The 18,376-nt window shown below is 51.4% G+C and overlaps 1 protein-coding gene across 2 annotated transcripts; it reads left to right on the forward strand.

The window, feature by feature from the left end:
• The first annotated feature begins 1,214 nt into the window (after positions 1 to 1,214).
• CEP68 (centrosomal protein 68) lies at positions 1,215 to 18,238 on the forward strand. 2 transcript variants are annotated; one of them, XM_077314761.1, is made up of 7 exons: positions 1,215 to 1,337; positions 4,309 to 4,733; positions 7,400 to 8,860; positions 11,886 to 12,008; positions 13,742 to 13,838; positions 16,211 to 16,377; positions 17,031 to 18,238. In XM_077314761.1, the coding sequence occupies exons 2-7, from the start codon at positions 4,545 to 4,547 to the stop codon at positions 17,052 to 17,054; spliced, it is 2,061 nt and encodes a 686-aa protein (XP_077170876.1). In that variant the 5' UTR covers positions 1,215 to 1,337; positions 4,309 to 4,544; the 3' UTR covers positions 17,055 to 18,238. The 2 variants fall into 2 exon arrangements, with proteins under 2 accessions (XP_077170876.1, XP_077170885.1); XM_077314770.1 differs by lacking the exon at positions 1,215 to 1,337 and adding an exon at positions 1,572 to 2,021.
• The last annotated feature ends 138 nt before the right edge of the window (positions 18,239 to 18,376 follow it).

Genomic DNA, 18,376 nt, shown 5'->3' on the forward strand with positions numbered 1-18,376 from the left:
CAAAGATTAATTTACAACCAACAAGATTTTTCTTTCTTTCTTGTGTTCTGTGAGAGTCCGGTCGATTGCTCCCAATAAGCAGACTCTTGAGGAAAATCACTTTATTGAAAAGTATAAAGCAGGGGTAGTCAAACTGCGGCCCTCCAGATGTCCATGGACTACAATTCCCAGGAGCCCCTGCCAGCATTCGCTGGCAGGGACTCCTGGGAATTGTAGTCCATGGACATCTGGAGGGCTGCAGTTTGACTACCCCTGGTATAAAGCAAGCACCTGTCGAACAAGATTTTAAATTTGAAAAGAAAACGAAGAAGAATCGAAATCACACATTATTTTAGTCCTGTCTTCTTTGGGTTTTTTGTTTGTTTTTTTAGTAAAAAGAGTCTCTACTCCAGCATTCAGCTCTGCTCCTAGCAGTCTGAATAACTTTTGCGGCAGGGCCTTTTCTGGGACAGCCCCAGGGAACAGAGGTGATGCCAATTCCTCCCAGGGCTTCAGTTGAGCCAGAGGAGAGGGTGCAAAATAGTTCCGCAGTGAGCCTCTCCTCCAGATGGTTAACACCGCAAGCAGTGGAGTATGTATGTATGTATGTATGTATGTATGTATGTATGTATGTATTTGCCTGCCTGCTGCCTGCCTGCCTGCCTGCCTACCTAGCTGGAGGCTCTGGGCGGTTTACACAAAATGCATAAACCACACATGAAACAATCCAAAACATAAATAACCGTAGCAATTAGGTTTCCGTTTTGTGCCGACACACACCTATGGACCTTTCCAGATCAGAATCAGGTTAAGGAGGTTAATGTTGTGCTTCAGGTGGGCAGCCGTGTTGCTCTGAAGTCCCCAGCTCCCCCTCACTGGCAGCCTTCAAGCAAAGGTTGGATGCACACTTTTCTTGGATGCTTTAGGATGCTTTGGGATGATCCTGCGTTGAGCAGGGGGTTGGACTAGATGGCCTGTATGGCCCCTTCCAACTCTTTGATTCTATGATTTTATGATTCTCAGTCGCTCCACCAAAACGGAGTCCAGCAGCACCTTTAAGACCAGCCCAGATTTCTGCAAGGCGGGAGCTTCCGAGTTGTGGGGCTAGTCGTGGGTTTAGGTCTTGTACCCCCCTCCCTCCCCTCCTCCCGGGGCCATCTTCTCTCCCCCACCCGCGAGGAAAACCGGAGAGAGGTGGGAGCGAAGGGAGGGCGGGCCTACCCCAGACCGGCGCCTCCTGATTGGCTGAGGCGCGCCCTCCAGAGAGCCGATTGGTCGGCGCGGCTGGCCGGGGTGCGGCGCGCGGGCGGTCCTGGCGCTGGGAGCTGCGGAGGCCCCGGCCGGGAAGCGGCGCTCAGGTAGGACGCGGCGGGCCGGAGAAGAGAAGGGAAGGGAAGGGGTGGGGTTCCGCTGCCCCCCCCCCCCCCCCCCAGTCCTCAGAGCCCGCGGGCGGCCCTCTTGCTCGCCAGGCCTCCCCGCGGCACCGGCCCAGCCTCCTCCTGGAGAGCGGCCTGCAAAGGAAACCGAGACCCCCAGCATGGGGCGGGGCGGGGCGGGGCGGGGCGGGGGACTTTCTCGCTCTGGGGGCTTTGGGGCAGCCAGGGTGGCTGGCCGTCCCCTATAAAGGCAACCCCAGCAAGGGGCTTGCAAGGGAAGGGTCTGCAAGCCTCGCCTCGCCTGCCGGAAGGGTCCTTCTGGTTTTGTCTTTGCAAGCGCTCACCCTCTCTTTCTCAACCTGCAATGTCTTAAAACTTGTTTTCCGTTTCTCGGCATTGCAAATAAGTTTCTCTCTCTGACACTCCGTCTGGGCTCTTCCGTCTATATGGTTAGGGAGCCTTTGGGACTAAAAAAAAAATTAGTTTGGGCAGGACGTCCGTGTGGACCTGCAGGTTGTATAGAAGGGACAGTGGCGACTGGTTGTCTTAAAGATCTGGGGAGAACTGTGGTTAGGCAAAACGGGCATGTCTTTCCAAACCATGCTTCAGATCTGCAACAGGTGGGAAAATGTCTCACAGCCAGACCCCAGGAAGGTTTTCTCATGAGTAAGTCCGACAAGCTTTTCAGTCCTGGAAGAGAGAAATGTGGCTATAGTGTGCTGCCCCCCCTTCTCTTTCTTTCTTTCTTTCTTTCTTTCTTTCTTTCTTTCTTTCTTTCTTTCTTTCTTTCTTTCTTTCTTTCTTTCTTTCTTTCTTTCTTTCTTTCTTTCTTTCTTTCTTTCTTTCTTTCTTTCTTTCTTTCTCTTTTTTGTTGTTAAAAGAGGGTTTGCATTACATGGTTTAAAAATGCAATCACTTAGTTTTAAAGATCCAGCCTCCTTCTTTATGATTTATTATATCAGTAAAATGCTTGGTTTGTATGCCTATTTTATGGACCTGTATACATGTTAAAGATTTCTCCGGCGAGAAAGGATCCCGAGTGGAAAAGGTTCAAGAAGGGCTGCTCTAGACAAGCACGGCTGCCCCTCCGGAATTATCTTGCTTCCAGCAGTCTTGAGTTTGTTTATAAGGTTGCTTGAGGCAACCCGGAGGCCTGCTGTCAAGGGTCACTCCACATTGTGGATCATGTTAATGCACTTCTGTGGCAAGCGCAGGCTTTGGCGTGAGATGCTTAGGAATAAAAATAGCGTGGCCGTCGGGCCCACAGATTGTGTTGATGGAGGCTCCGGGTGCAACAGCTGGCCATTCTTCAGGACAAACCGGGATGGGCCCGGCTCTGTCTGTGGCCTAGATGGAACAAAAGTGCCGCAAGGTCCCCATTTGGATTGAGGGCAGGGTGCATGCACAGAGGTGGTTAGAGACCAGGGTTAGCCTGTCCCCTTGCACAGTTCTGCTGTTCACAAGTGTTCTTCCAACTGCGCCTGCTGGGGGAAAAGGTAGAACAAAGAGAAGCCGAGTCCTGTGGGGTTTTAAGGTTTCACAAGACTTTTTGTCTATTATGCGTTTCTGTGTACTCTTTAATAACATCGGTCTTTAAGGTGACTCGTGGTCCGTTAATCTTGCTGCAGGAGGCAAGTGCAGTTACCTGTCTGAGGAAGAGTGCCTGCACTCGAAAGCTCACGTCTTGAATAAATCTTTGTTGGTCTTAAAGGTGCCATTGGACTCAAGGTTTGTGGGGCTAACATGGCTGCCCACTTGAACCTGACTGAAATTAGACGCTCTAAGGCAGTGGTCCCCAACCTTTTTGAGGCTGGGGACCGGCAGGGCAACTGCCCGGCTGCGCATGCGCGGGCGAAATCGCACATGTGCGGCACTTGCGGGCGCGGGCACAGCCCTGATTCCCTCTCCCCCCCCCCCCCCACAGTAAGAAGCTTCTCGGGCTGCAAGCTTGCGGCCTGGGAAGTTTTTTACTGCGGGGGGGGGGGGCGGGGAGAGGGAGCCCCACAAACTTTTGAGTCCAATGGCACCTTTAAGATTTCTTCAAGGTGTGCGCAAGGCTCTGCCTGGCAAAATTACGGCCCTTTTCACAAGAGTTGCAGCTTCCTCTGTGGCCCTTGTTGGCAGAGCTCTGCAGGGTGGAGTCATGGCCATCCTTCTCACGTTGAGTCGAGCACTATCAAACTGAGATGGAATCAGCTGAGACCACGGAGTCCGGTAACAAGAAATTGAGAAACGACCGGGATACCCTGGTGTACACTTTGTGTAAAGCTAGGATGATTCAAGTGGGTAGCCAGGTTGGTCTGAAGCAGCACAACAAAACAAAATCAGAGTCCACTGGCACCTTTAAGACCAACCAAGATTTAGTCAAGGACTCTGATTTTGTTTTGTTCATCCCCACTGAAGGACAACAAAACACTGGGCATACCTGAAGTTTTCCTTTCTTTAGTGGGGCAAAGTCATCCACGTCCCACCCCTACTACTCCCAGGAAAGAATAAATTAAAGGGGAAAAGGGGCGAACGGTAAAAAGAAGCCAGCTATAATCATGCAGTAGCGCTTGGGCAAGACTGTGGAGGGTCATTCACATAAGAGGCTACCAACATGGTGCCCGCCAAGCTTTCAGAAAGTGGGTGAGGCCATGGCAGGTTACGTTTGTCACTGGGTCCCCTCTCCTTTGACCTTCCTTTTATTTCTTCTCCTACCATGATTCTTTTGTAGGTATTTTATTTGGCTCCACCTCCTGTGGCAACCATTTTGGGTACGGCTCCCCCTCCGGAGACCACCATTTTTGAGTGGCACGCCCCACTCCCTATCAGAATAGAAAAAGGGTCGCTGGCTCAAAAAGACGGGGGACCTTGATATATTTGTTCCGCTTTTCAAACAGGTGCTCACGGGAGGCTTGGCTTGATGTTCAAATTGTACCAAGGGGTAACTGCCTGCCGGTTTTAATTTCAGGTTGCCAGACTTGTATATTTTGGCCAATGATGGAGGAGACGCCCACGTAATAGATGGCGCTGGACACGGAAACATCTCCTTTTGATTCTCCACTGAGGGTGAGAGCCAAGGGCTATGGTAGGTGAAACCACAGTGAAATCGATAGGGACAATCACAAGTTACTGAGGAAGGTCTCTCAGCTCTCCAGTGTGGCGGACACAAAGCCCTGGCCTGAAGGGACGGAGGACAGAGAGCCCATGGCTGCAGAAGGAGCCAGCCGCGCCCTTTTCCCAAGGGATCGAAACCACTATCAAGTGACTTTAACGCCTTCGAACAGGAGAAAAGCGAACTACGTGGAGAGAAAGCCGCTAGGCAGCCAGCCGGCTCGCATCGATGAAGGGCTTTCTCACTTCAGCAGACTCCACTTCTACCCCGAAGACCAGCAGGTGAGTAAGTCTTTGGGGAGCATCGCTAAAATAGGAGTAAGAAGGAAAAATTTTCGAACGTTGTAACGTTGCACGGGTGAGACTTGCATCAGAATGAACAGCTGAGCTGAATTTTCTGTGGACCGGGGCTTTGTACCCGCTCTAGCCAAAGCTGAAAGGGGACCATGTTCAGAGAGAGCTTGAACGGAGGGGTTTTTCCTCTGCTTGAGCTGCAGAAACTGTACTTGGGCATGTCCTCCGCAGTGCCCTGCTGCGGCAGAGGACAAAACAACCGAAAACTGGAAGGAGTCAAGAGAAGGGCAAAGACAGGACCTGGTGTAATTAAGATGATGGAGAGGTAAGGAAGAGGTCACTTCTGTTGCCTCCACCATTTCACCACAAACATTGAATCCCAGGTTCTATCTAGCTGGGCAGAGCCTGGGCTGGGATCGGGTGTCTGTGGAGAAGGGGTGGTGGCAGCAGAGGTTAAAATAGAGACTCCTAGGGGGGCCAGGGAGGATAGGCACGCTGAAAGTGGCTATCTGTGAAGGAGAGGAACAAGGTGAAGAAACCCTCTCTGCTTCCAAGTCCTAGGGAGGACCCAGGGCCTGTAGCAAGATGGCAAAGAGACAGACAGACAAGATTGAGCTGGAGGGGATCCAGTTTAGGAACTTTTTTGGGGGGTTGGGAGGATAGTGAGAATGCTTCTGACTCATTCTTTAATCACTCAGTCTGTTGACAAGTATCTCCCACTGGCCTGGGTCAAAATGACTAGATATTAGGCTGAACTCAGACATTGTGAACAAACCTCAGTTTGCAACAGGTACAAACTGGGCTTGTATGTGCTTCCTCCTCTTCGCTTTTGGAAGCTTTGACTCAAATTCTGTTTTTTGCTGTGGAGTCTGAACAGAGGAACGTGGGGCAATTTAGGGCCTCTTCTTTCCCTCCAGGATTCTAAAGCATGTTCATGCTTATTGTGACTAAATGAAGGTTTGTTGGGATACACCCAAGTACAGATGTATAGTCTTAAAGTTCCCGAAACAGAGTGCGTGATGGATTTCGAAAGTTACTATTGCTTTTATCGACTGCCCCTCCCACAAGCAGGCTGTGTTGGGCAGTGGCTCTCCAAGGCCTTAGGAGGAGAGAACTCTTTCACATTTTGCATTCTCTGACCCTCTTAAACTTGAGATGCCAGGGATTCAACCTGGGCCTTTCTGCATGCCAAGGAGAGGCCACAGAACCCCAATAATAGATCAAAGCAAGAATGATGCACCTTTTGGAATGTGATTCTGGCTTCATCATGAACTTTCCTTCTCCCTTTTCTATCCCCTCCCTTCATTTTCTTTAAAATGTCGTTAGAGGGTCACAGATTCCTCAGGTTAGACAAGGCAGGTTATTGGATGGATTCTTGGAATCTGCGTAGTTTAGCCTTTATGAATGTATTTGCCTTTGAAAATCAGTAAAACCTGCAAATGGGAGGGGGAAAAATGGTCAGTTATTCCACATAACTTCCTGGAATTGTTCCTCCTTTAGAGAAGGGGCTGGGGGGGGGGGGGGGGGGCTTGAACTGCCAGCTTGTTTCCTGGTAGGATACCTGTCACTGAAGGTCTTTCTTGAATGGTGTCCAAACATTCGCTTGATTCCATGGTCATTTCAGCAGATGGAAAGGATTTCCGTCTTTGGAGCTGGACTTCGATGTCTCTCTCCTCGTCCTGCGTCCTGAAATGTTACGTGGGGGGAAGGAAAACACACACACACACAGAAATCGCACAGGAGGGGGTCAGAGGCCTGACTCAGGAGGGTAAAACGGCTGAAAATAGCCTCCCCTTACATTGGCGGAGATCCCTGTACTGGAACTGGGCCAGAAAACAAGTCCTGCCTTGAACGGCATCACTGTGTTTGTTGTTAATGCAGCCTGAAACATACCGAAGCAAAGCCAGCCACCAGTGGAGTCCGTATGGGGTAGTGGCTAACGTGCCACAGTCCGATACGGGAGATGCCGGTTCGAATCCCCTCTCTGCCATGGAATGTTGTTGGGCCACTCACACACATTCTGAGCCTAACCTAAGGGACCGCCTCTCCCAGTAGGTTCCCAGTACGTGCATTGCGCTTGGCAAATTCCAACATCCCTGGCTTCAAAGATGACTGTCCGGCCTCAACCAGAGCTGGGTTCTTTTCAGCCTTGGCCCCGGGCTGGTGGGATGAGCGGCTAGCTGAGATCCGGGCCCTGATGGAACCGCCAAAGTTCCACAGGGCCTGTAAAACGGCACTCTTCCGCCCGGCCTGTGGTTGAGACCACAATGGCCAACTAGCAAATAAACATCCTCCTTTTCCTCTCCTATGTTCCCCTCCCCAAAGGGACATATATTGGTGGGCAAGAGAGGTGTTGCTAGGGGGAAGGGGAGGGGGTTGTACTGCTTTGGTTGTTGTGTTTTACTGCAACTTCATAAACCGCCCTGAACCCACCTGCGGGCAGGGGTGGTATAAAAGCCAAATAAATAACCTCTCAGGATTGTTGTGAGGGTAAAACTGAGGTTGGGAGAACAGCGTAAGCCCTTTGGGTCCCCGCTGGAGGGAAAAGGATAAAGTAAAAAAGGAAATGCCTGAGTGAGCTAGTCTGCATCTCGCGAGCCTTTGTGCCCCTGACTGTGATCAAGTGTCCGTCTCCTTTCGACTATTTTGCACAGACAAAACCAGCAGAGCACGCAAACTCTACACAGCCCCCTCGAGGTCCAGCAGAACCTGCCGTGGTCCTTCCGGAGTCCACCTCGGATTCTGAACGTTACGACACCTCTGCAGAATCCGTCCACGGCCTTCAGGCTGCCTGTCAGCGCCAGGCAGTTCTCCCATCTTCATCCACTCCCAAACCTTCACCTGGAGAAACAACGTCCACTCGGGATGCCTCCACGCCGTTATCCCCTACTGGGAGCCTTCCGCCCAAACTGTCCAAGGACAGCGATTTTGAGCAACGTGTATGGACAAGGTCGAAAAGCTACTTGGTCCCTGGGGCTCTTCCGTCGTCTGGAGCGTTTCCCCCTTGGCGCCCGCACAGAGTCCCGGAGCCCCAGGGGACCTCTGTGATGGGCACCCCCAAGCGAGTCACTGCAGGGGGCATTTCGCCAGCCAGACCGGTCAAGAAGATGTCTCCCTACCAGGCGGATTATTGGGCGTGTGCAATACCCGATTGCCTCCCGCCGTCGCCAGACCGCCAGTCCCCCCACTGGGACCCCAATAAAGAATACGAGGACTTGCTGGATTATACCTACCCACTCAGGCCAAAATACAAGCTTGCCGCCCATCTCACTTATGGAACGCGAGATTCCTCCATCCACGACTCAGGGGTCGACCTGGACAGCCTTTCTGCCTCTCCCGAGAGCACCTTCAAGTCCACGAGTGTGCCAGGGCTAGAACATCAGCCTGCAGAGGACCAGACTGCGCAGAGGTTTCGGACCCCCTCGCTGGAAAAGCCCAAATGGTCGGCTCCAGTGTCTGACTATAGACTTTCGCCAATTGGCAAAGCGTCCTTTGCGCATGGCAGTCCTGTGGGTAGGAGCATTTTTTCCAGAGAGCCGGCGCCCAGTTTGTCCCTTCGACCTGCAGGCCCGAGTTTGTCCGATTCAGGCAGCACAGAGCAGCAGCGCTGGGAAGAGAAAGGGCGTCCCTCTCCTCCAGGGGATGCGAGCAAGCCCAACGGTGCCTTCAGGAGCACCACTGTCGGGCGCTTCCTTCGCTCCACAAGGGTGCTGCCGTTACAGACGGAATGCGGCAGCGATGAGGAATATCTCCCTCTCCCGCCACGACTCCAGGAACTGGAGAGGTTGGCGCAGCAGCTGACCCACCTCTCGCTGACGATAAGGCAACAGGAAGAAGAAGAAGAAGGCGGGGATGGAGAACACCTTCTGCTGGAGGTCCCTGGATGTGACGGGAGGCAGAGTGAAACCAGCCGCGATTCTTGCTGTGCGGACGGTTCTCGGGAACGCAGCGAGGAAGACCTGCCGAGCAGCTGCGAGGACTGGGTGAATGTGCACAAAGAGACCACTAGCACCGACGTGAGGGATTTTGTAGGGAAAGAATGCTTCGGGACAGGAAACAAGCGTGAAGAGGAAGCGAAGGGCCATGACCAGGACTCTCTCGCCCAGCATATTAAGGTACATTTCAGTGTTCTTGTCGGATTTGTCTACCCACGGCATCTCTTCTTGCTTAGACGGAGAGTGTTCTTGGGAAGGGCTCTGGTGGGGTTCTCATTTGACATGAGGTCCGGTGGCATGCAGCTGGGTTGTACTCTCCCATCTATTTCAGGGGTCCCCAACATGGTGCCCAGAGTCACCATGGCACCGATTGAGACCCTTCCTGATGCCCGCCAAGGGTTTGTAATGAGGGCTAAGAGACTTTTGCTTTTCCTGAGCAAACTTTCAGGGGCTGTATATCAAGGATCCTCTTGTGGCGCAGAGTGGTAAGCGGCGGAAAGGCTGTCGGAAAGCTCTGCCCATGAGGCTGGGAGTTCGATCCCAGCAGCCGGCTCAAGGTTGACTCAGCCTTCCATCCTTCCGAGGTCGGTAAAATGAGTACCCAGCTTGCTGGGGGGTAAAACGGTAATGACTGGGGAAGGCACTGGCAAACCACCCCGTATTGAGTCTGCCATGAAAACACTAGAGGCCGTCACCCCAAGGGTCAGACATGACCCGGTGCTTGCACAGGGGATACCTTTACCTTTATCAAGGATCTCGGGGCTTGTGACTGAACCAGCCTGCTTCTGCCTTGCAGGCCCAGTTCTGTTCTTGCCAGCCCCCTGTTCTGGATGGTTGCCAACTCCAGGCAGGTGGCAAAACAAACTCTCTGGCTAACTGCTGCCACTACCTGGCTAAAGTACAGGGTCGCAGCTGGGAGAGCCAGGACCCCTGGCTGCCCCTTCCACACCTGAGGCCTTGCCTCAGTGGTCTCCCACAGCTTTAGCTCCTGAGCACCTTTGGAGATGAGATACTCACTGCAAGGGTTCACCCCCCTGGGTCTTCTCTTTGCACTTCTGCTAGCGTTTCTGAGGCGGGAGAGCACTACATGGATCAGAGAACCATGGCCCACTTCCAATTTATAAAAGATTTGTTTTAAAAACAAAGTTTAAAAAGCAGATTTTTAGCCCCCCCCCCCCAGAGTTAAGCAAAAGAGACATAAGAAACTGGATGAAACGCAACCCTTCTGTCCCTCTGCTAAACATACCCTATCTAATGCGAATATAGGGCAGGCATCTTTGTTTAGAGAGGTTCCAAAATGTCATTGCATTGCTCACATGTCCAAGATGGCTGCTCACCCCTACTTCCAAGAGCAAGTTCCTTCCCTGAAGACCAGCAGGCAAATGACCAGCAGTCAAAAACCAAAAAGATCCTTTTCCTTGTGATCAGGATATATTTTCTGTCCCCTCCCACAGGAAGCCCCTCTCCTAGGAATTCTGGGAAGAAGTTCTCCCCTCCCCTTTCCAGGACAATTAACATGAGAAAGGGAAGGTGAACAGGGGCTCAGCAGCCCCTCCTCTCCCTCTTTGCAGTCCAGTGGGAAAAAAAACCCTGTCCACAGGGTTCATCCCTCTTGCCTTTCCCTGCTTCATACTGTCTGGTGTCCCCAGCATTTTTGAGTGGCAGGCAGGCACCTCTGGGATTTTGATACAGCCAGAGTGGCCCCCACAAAATGGCGGCCACGGTTTGCCTTCAGTCACACATTCATGGTCCTCATGCTGTTATGGCAGGCTCCCACACAAGCAGCATTTTGGAAAATCTGCACAACCAACCAAATCTCCTATGGCCAATCAGGAGCCTTGCTGGGCAGAATCTCCTCTTGGCCCTGCCCACTTTCTGAAAATGCCTGGAAGTGCCATTAAAGCAGTGCACCAGGTTGGGAGTTCGTGGCTGATGTGCTTGACTTCCAGATTTTGAACCACAGCCTTCTTCCTCCTGCATTCCCACATTCCCAGTACTGTGCTAGGCAGAGTCATGGGTTTAGAAGGATGTAGTTCAGGTGAAGAAAAGAGCCTCTTCTGGCGCAGCGTGGTAAGGCAGCAGAAATGCTGTCTGAAGCTGACTGCCCATGAGGCTGGGAGTTCAATCCCAGCAGCCGGCTCAAGGTTGACTCAGCCTTCCATCCTTCCGAGGTCGGTAAAATGAGTACCCAGCTTGCTGCTGGGGGGGTAAACGGTAATGACTGGGGAAGGCACTGGCAAACCACCCCGTATTGAGTCTGCCATGAAAACGCTGGAGGGCGTCACCCCAAGGGTCAGACATGACTCGGTGCTTGCACAGGGGATACCTTTACCTTTACCTTTAGTTCAGGTGAGGATTGCAGCATCCGTCTGCAGATTAAGCACACGGTTGCTGCCTGTGGGATTAGATCACTCGTCCCCAACATGGCGCCCACTGGTTTACCCAGAGAACAGCCTGTGAGGAGCTGATCCAGGTGGGTAGCCCTGTTGGTCTGAAGTAGCCTTACTTGTTGCTCTTAAAGGTACTTTTGGACTCAAATTTTGTTCTTGACGGAATCTTTTAAATTTGTAACAAAATGGCATAGTTACAGATCTTGACGAATCCCAGGTGCGTTGTGCATAGTCATTTCAGCAGTGATCTAATAGAATCCAAGAGCTGGAAGGGGTCACGCGGGCCATCTAGTCCCACTCCCAAAGCAGGATCAGCCTCAAGCATCCAGGATAAGTCTCTGTCCAGCCGCTGCTTGAAGACCACCAGTGAGGGGGAGCCCACCACCTCCTTAGGCAGCCCATTCCCCAGCTGAACTACCCCATGTCTGCATATCCACTCCCTGCCCTCCTCCACACAGCAATCTTTCAAATACTTACTGTGTGGTTTTTACCATGGCAACTGCTGGAGTTACCCCTATATTTTTATGCTACAGTGCATGGCTGCTCAGGAGGGCTCCCCTACGGCAGGGGTAGTCAACCTGTGGTCCTCCAGATGTCAATGGACTACAATTCCCATGCGCCCTTGCCAGCAAATGCTGGCAGGGGCTCATGGGAATTGTAGTCCATGGACATCTGGAGGACCACAGGTTGACTACCCCTGCTCTAGGGCATTGGGCCTTCCCCAGACTCAACCCCACCCCCCAAATCCCCAGGTATTTCGCAACCCAGAAGTGGCATCCCTGCTTACCAGTGTTCCTTGCTGTGATTCCTCCAAGGTGTTTTGCTGTCAACTAGAACAGCTGATCCGTTGGCTGCACAAGATAGCGGAAATCACCAACAACTGGATCCCGCCCCGGCCAGATGTTGGAAGTGTGAAGGCATCGCTACACAGTTACCTGGTAAATGGCCTCTTCTCTCCCCCCCCCCCCCCCCCACAGTTGAGGAGCAGAAATGGTGCAAAGGTTTTTTTCATGTCACACCAGGCGTGGGGTGGGAGAACATCATTATTTCCTTCATTTATGCCCCATTGTTCTCCCCAACGGGGACCCAAAGCAGTGGACCTCATTCTCCTCTCCTCCACTTTGTCCTCACCACAGCCCTGCGAGGTAGGTCCGGATGAGAGTGTGCAACTGGCACAAGGTCACTCAGCCAGCTTCCGTACCAGAGTAGGGATTTGAACCTGGGTCTCCCAGACCCTAGTCCAACGCCCTAACCCAGCCTTTTTCAACCTTTTGATTGTGGAGGAACCCCAGAAATGATTTTTCAGGCGTCGAGGAGCCCCGGAAGTGATGTCAGGTGGCCATGCCCCTATAAGTAATGTCACCAGAAGTGACATCATTTTCTAAAATAACAGGCAATCTTCAGGAGGACTGGGACGGGGGGAGAAAGGAGGCTGTGTTAGGTGGGAGTAGATGTCCAGATTTTGCCCCCTCCCAGGGACAGAAACCACAAGAGAACTCATGCTCAGGAGGGGAAGCGATGGAAGTAGCCAGTTCTCTAGCTTGTGGCTGAGTCCATTAAGGCAAGAAGGGAAAATCCACGGACCCCCAGGGGTCCCCAGACCCGTAATTGGGAATCCCTGCCCTAACCATTGCACCACACAGGCTCTTGCTGGTTTATATGTCGGGTTGCCATCTCCAGGCTGGGAAATCCCTGGAGGTTGGGAAGCGGAGACTGAGATGGGTGTGGTTTCAGGAGGGTCCTGGCCCCGACCTGATGGAATGAGCTCCCAGGTGAGCTGCGGGCCCTGCGGGAGCTTTCGGTGTTCCGCAGGGCCTGCAAAACGGAGCTCTTCCGCCAGGTCTACGGGTGAGGCCGGGGACAGTGAGGAAGATCAGCGTGGCCCCCCTGCAGCAGTCAGTGCCATCTTGACCCTCCTTCTTCCCCCTTGAGGTAGGGATGGGAGGAGGGGGGGAGCTCCATGGACTAGAGCAGAGGGAAAAGAGAGGGCAATTTTGCTCTGCTAACTTCACTCTTCTGGTCGTGCTTTTGGGGTTAACCCATGAGTTTTGAGGACGGCCATTTTGGCCTGCAGTAGACGAGTTAGATCCGGCAGCACCAACAGGATTTTCGGGTATGGACATTTGGGAATCAAAGCTCCTTTGTTATACCCCCAGAATCTCTTTGGTCTTTAAGGTGTTACTGGACTCAAATCTAACTACCTTATACTTTTTTTTTTAAAGGTGGTTTAATGTGTACACCAGGGGTAGTCAATCTGTGGTCCTCCAGATGTTCATGGACTACAATTCCCATGAGCCCCTGCCAGCAAACGCTGGCAGGGGCTCGTGGAAATTGTAGTCCATGAACATCTGGAGGACCACAGGTTGACTACCCCTAGTGTACATCACATTGGAAAGTAAATATACTCTTACAAGGAAATGTAAAAATGTTAACGGTGGTAAAATAGACTTTACATGTTTGCATTTGTTGGTTTAAACACGTTTGGCTGAAAACGGTGTGCCATCTTTTGAGTCGCCAGCGATTTTCTTTACAAAGAAGTGCATCTCATGGCCCGGCTTCTGACTGGGTGAATCTCCATCAACTCCCCCAAATATCTCTTGGGACTGCAGTTGATGCTTGGAGGCCCCGCGTGTAGAAATGCTTTGCGTTCAGACCCGTTTTGTCTCGGCAGGCACTGAAAAAGGACTTAGCCGGCCACCAGGCGCTGACAGAAGGGGTCTTGCAAGATGGGGAAAGGCTTCTTCAAAGTATGACCTCAAGTTCACCTGGTAAGGAGAGACACTGTCCAGTCAGCACTCAAAGGCAAAACTGTGGGGAGCTTGCAAAGCACTTGTAGACCCCTGAAGCCCCTAGCCCTCCTGGTTTTTAAAGATACATGCCCTGTGGTATATAGTCTAGGCTAGCTGGATCTTGTCAGATCTCGGAAGCCAAGCAGGGTCATCCCTGGTTGATACTTGGATGGTAGACCTCCCCCCCTTTTCCTGGGAACACCAGAATCGCTGCATCGAGGCAGGCAATGAAAAACTACCTCCGAACATATCTTTCCTGGAAAACCCTGTGAGGTCGTCACGTGACTGCATTTCCCATCACCATTACCCAGTCAAACTGAAGCATCTTCAGCTGACTTAAGGGGGGAGATCAGACCACAGGGACCCATGGCTTCCCCGATACAGCAGTCCCCCAACCTTTTGAGAACCTGCAGGCCCCTTCGGATTTCTTACAGGGCGTGGGGGGCACAGCCACAGAACATGAGTTTTCTCTGTGTGACTGAAAGCCACCTGCAGCAGCCATTTTGTGGCTTGCCAGAATTCCAAAGGGGCCGGCGGGCTCAGAAAGGTAGGGGACCCCGGCATATTTATTGGACCCATCAGTTTATTAAATGTGTCAGTGGGTAGTAGCTGTGCTGACTGAAGGGAACCTCCTCATTCAGTGGTACTAAGCTTCTAAATCCCAGAGCCAGGAGGAAGGCAGCAGAGGAAGGCCTCAGCCTCTGTGTCCTGTTATTGGCCATCCAGAGAACCTGGTTGGCCACTGTGTGAGACAGGATGCCGGACTAGAGGGGCCTTCATTGATCTGATCTGATTCTTATGGTCTTCTGAAGGCCTCGGCTTCATTGCTCTGCTGCTGGCCCTCCAGAGGAACTGGTTGGTCACTGTGTGAGAAAAAATGCTGGACTAGATGGGTTATGCATGTAAAGGTTTTCATCGAAGCCAGCATGCTGACCCTTTTAAATCTCCATTTGTTGAATTGGTTGTGTTTTTCTGCAAGGATTATGCACTGAAAGACAGACTTACCACGGCAAATGGTGGTGGTGGTGGTGGGCAATTTCTCCATTGTGCTAGGTGCTCATTGGCAGGCCATGGTCAGCTGCAATGTCACATGACTGCCAATCTGGGGCTTGCTACTGGCAGGGCCCTGTGGGAATTGTAGCTCATGGACACGGAGATCTCAACAAGGAATTTCCGTGGGGGCACAGAGTCTTTTGAAAACGCGACAACCTTTTCCCCCCCAGAAGTATGCCGTTCCACATAGAAAGTGGATTGAAATGCCTGCAGATGCCTCTGAAGGAATTAATAAATTAATTTTCTACTGCTGTGATGTTGTCATAGCAGAGGTGGGAGGATCTGCCCTGAACAAGGGATGCCTCAAGCTCCCATTGGTGGACGAGGGACTAGAGGCTGTCCGTTTCCCCATTGGTGTACGGTGGCACAAGGGAGGAGTTCAAAAACACGCTACCGTTTATGCATGCAAAAACAGCCGTTTTCATGACTGTTGTAAAAGAAGGGTCGTTTTAAAGCTAGTTTTAAATACTGCCCTGAAAAGACACAGAGGCTGCCCTGAGGGGGGAATGTTGTGCGTAATCAAAATTACAACTATGGCTTTTCCGTGGTGAAACCAGCTCCACTTGCAGAAATAAAAATACTGATGTCTTTTGGGATAGATTTTTTGCGGGGTTTCCCTGGTCTGATCCAGCAGAGTTCTTTTGTTCTTACCTCAGTGCCCTGTAGGGCAGGGGCAGTCAACCTGTGGTCCTCCAGATGTCCATGAACTACAATTCCCATGAGCCCCTGCCAGCAAATGCACTCTACTTATACATTTGAACTGATTACTTTCATTCCAAGACACTGTATCTTGAGAAAGTGTGCATGCTCATACCTTAGCTGAGAAAGCTCATACCTCAGGGGTAGTCAACCTGTGGTCCTCCAGATGTCCATGAACTACAATTCCCATGAGCCCCTGCCAGCAAACGCTGGAATCTGTTAACCATTATCCTTATGCTGCATGTTAATTTAGCCTCACACTCTACCTATAAATTTGAACGGATTACTTCCATTCCAGGACACTGTATCTGAGAAAGTCTGTATGCTCATACCTTAGCTGAGAAAGCTCATACCTCAGGGGGTAGTCAACCTGTGGTCCTCCAGATGTCCATGAACTACAATTCCCACAAGCCCCTGCCAGGACCACAGGTTGACTACCCCTGCTGTAGGGCACTGGGTCTGCTCCTTTTGGTAAATGTCCACCCTCCCCAACTTCCCCTCGCTCGCTCTGTCACATGGTGCCTTGTTGGTTGTCCTCTGCTGTGCTGCCATAAATAATCTTTCCGTTTTCCCTCCAAACACAAATCTCGGCTTGCCAGTTCTGCAGCAGACCCTCCGTTTGATCGCGAAACAGTCCAGCGAGCTTGAAAGCAACGCCGACTGCCTGTACGAGTCGATCCTGGGGGCCCTGGACGCCTTGGATGCCGACTTGAGGAAAAGCAGGGCCACTCGACAGCCATCCGGCCCGAACGAGCCCTCCAAACGGGTGAGCAGAGTGTGGAAACAGCTTGCGAGCCTGTCTGCGTTTTTAATCGAATGATTTTAAAAACACGTTTTTAGCTGTTTCAATGTTTTTCTGTACACTGATTTGTGGACCGTAATAGGATAGAAAGGTGGTATGCAGTGGTCCCCAACCTTTTTATCACCGGGGACCGGTGAACGCTTGACAATTTTACTGAGGCCCGGGGGGGGGGGGGTATTTTGCCGAGGAACGTCGCCACTGCCTGAGCCCCTGCTCCACTTGCTTTCCTGCCGGTGCCCCTGACTTCCTGCCGCCCCCTGGGGGAAGCTGCCAGCAGCAGCTGTGCAGTGCCACGCCAAGGGGGAGCCCCAGCCATGGCGGCCGCTGGAGAGCACCAAAGGTGAGCTGCCGGCAGAGTGGCAGGGCAGCCCCCAAGGCAGCAGTGGGGGAGGAGGACGAGGAGAAGCCGCGGCCTGGTACCCACTGATCTACGGACTGCTACCGATCTCCGGGCCGGGGGTTGGGGACAGCTGGTATAAAACATTTAAATAAACCAATAGAAACATATCCTCCCATTAGGGGGCATCGAGAAATTCTCAGTTTTGTGTACGCCGGCTCTTGGAATTTAGCATACCGTGCACAACTTGTCTTTCATGGAGATAATCTTTGTTTTTCAGCTCATGTCAACCACTTTAACCTGAGCCAAAGGGTAGCTTCAAAACAGAAGTTGCAATGCAACAACTTGTTCCTTCCCCAAGGCGATGGGAACAGACGTCATTAAGCTGGATTCTAAGGGAAGGAATGGGTTTTGGACCAGACGGCAGCATGTGACATACGGAAGCAGAAAGTTTTCACAGAACTGCCTCAGCACTGGATTCGGAGGGGGTTTTCGATGAACCTTCACTTGTACATAGCCAGAGCTTGCCTCCTTGTGTAACTGTGTTTTCTTTTCAGTGAGTGATTTATACTTTGTGGTCCTGACCCTGCTGGAAATAGAGATTTCAAATAAAATTGGGTTTGAATCAGTGTCTTCGTCTTGCGCTGTCTACGAACAAGAGGTGGGAACGAAAACTGGAGTCCAGGGGCACCTTAGAAACCAAAGGGTTTGGGGATAAGCTATCGAGAGTCCAGCTTCCTCATGTCATGGAAATGTCATTCTTACCTGTATCTGACGCAGGAAGCATGACTGCTTGAAAGCCTATCCCCTGGAAATCTTGTTTGTCTCTTCAGAGGCACCTGAACCTTGATCAAGCAGTGTCTTCTCAGCAGCTTCATGAAGCCAGGCTGACCAACACCCAAGTGTAACCTGAACAGCCTTCTGGATAATCTTTATGTGTATAGTGCTATCAAGCCCCTTCCCACTGTAGCTCAATGAGGAGTTTCCAGCTGTGGGTTGGGAAATGCTTGGAGATTTGGGGGACAGAGCCTCAGAGGGATGGGATTTGGGGAGCAACTTCAGTGGGGTAGAATGCCAAAATCCACTTTGAAAGCAGCCAGGGGAACTGATTTCTGTTGCCTGGAAATTAGTTGTGATTCATATAGCTTTTTCTGACGCACAGAATACACTCTGAGTACAGAACTTAATGATAGCGAAGAGTGGTGACTTTAGGGACATAACATAGGAATTGGTCTCCAAAAAGGATATAATTTATACATATTGGTTGGAGCCATAAGTTACAGTCCCCACTCAAACATTCAGCTACACATTATAGAGAGTGCTGTATAGTGTATATAGTGCATTATTATAATTTTGACCACTGAGGAAGACCCAGAAGGGTCGAAACGCGTCTGGTCCTATGTGTTGTTAGTTTGGTATAGTTTTTAAGATGTTTTTATTCTGTTTTTAACTGTGCACTATAATAAATAATTAACAAGTTTTACATTATTTGTATTGTTCAGCTCAACTTTTGAGTTCCTTCCCTCCTTCAACCTTTACTAGAACACTTCCTCTCCTGCAAACCCTGCCTTCCTGTGAACGGGTCAAGTGCCATCAAGTTGCTTCTGACTATGCTTCCACAGCCTA

The sequence above is a fragment of the Paroedura picta genome, chromosome 1 (genome assembly GCF_049243985.1).
Source record: "Paroedura picta isolate Pp20150507F chromosome 1, Ppicta_v3.0, whole genome shotgun sequence".
NCBI lineage: Eukaryota > Metazoa > Chordata > Lepidosauria > Squamata > Gekkonidae > Paroedura > Paroedura picta.

Excerpts from the sequence above, each read along its gene's own strand:
- CEP68 (XM_077314761.1), top strand. The coding sequence starts at position 4,545 with ATGGCTGCAGAAGGAGCCAGCCGCGCCCTTTTCCCAAGGGATCGAAAC. Across the intron at positions 12,009-13,741 it reads CATCGCTACACAGTTACCTG|GCACTGAAAAAGGACTTAGC; the intron begins GTAAATGGCCTC and ends TTGTCTCGGCAG. Across the intron at positions 13,839-16,210 it reads TATGACCTCAAGTTCACCTG|TTCTGCAGCAGACCCTCCGT; the intron begins GTAAGGAGAGAC and ends TCGGCTTGCCAG.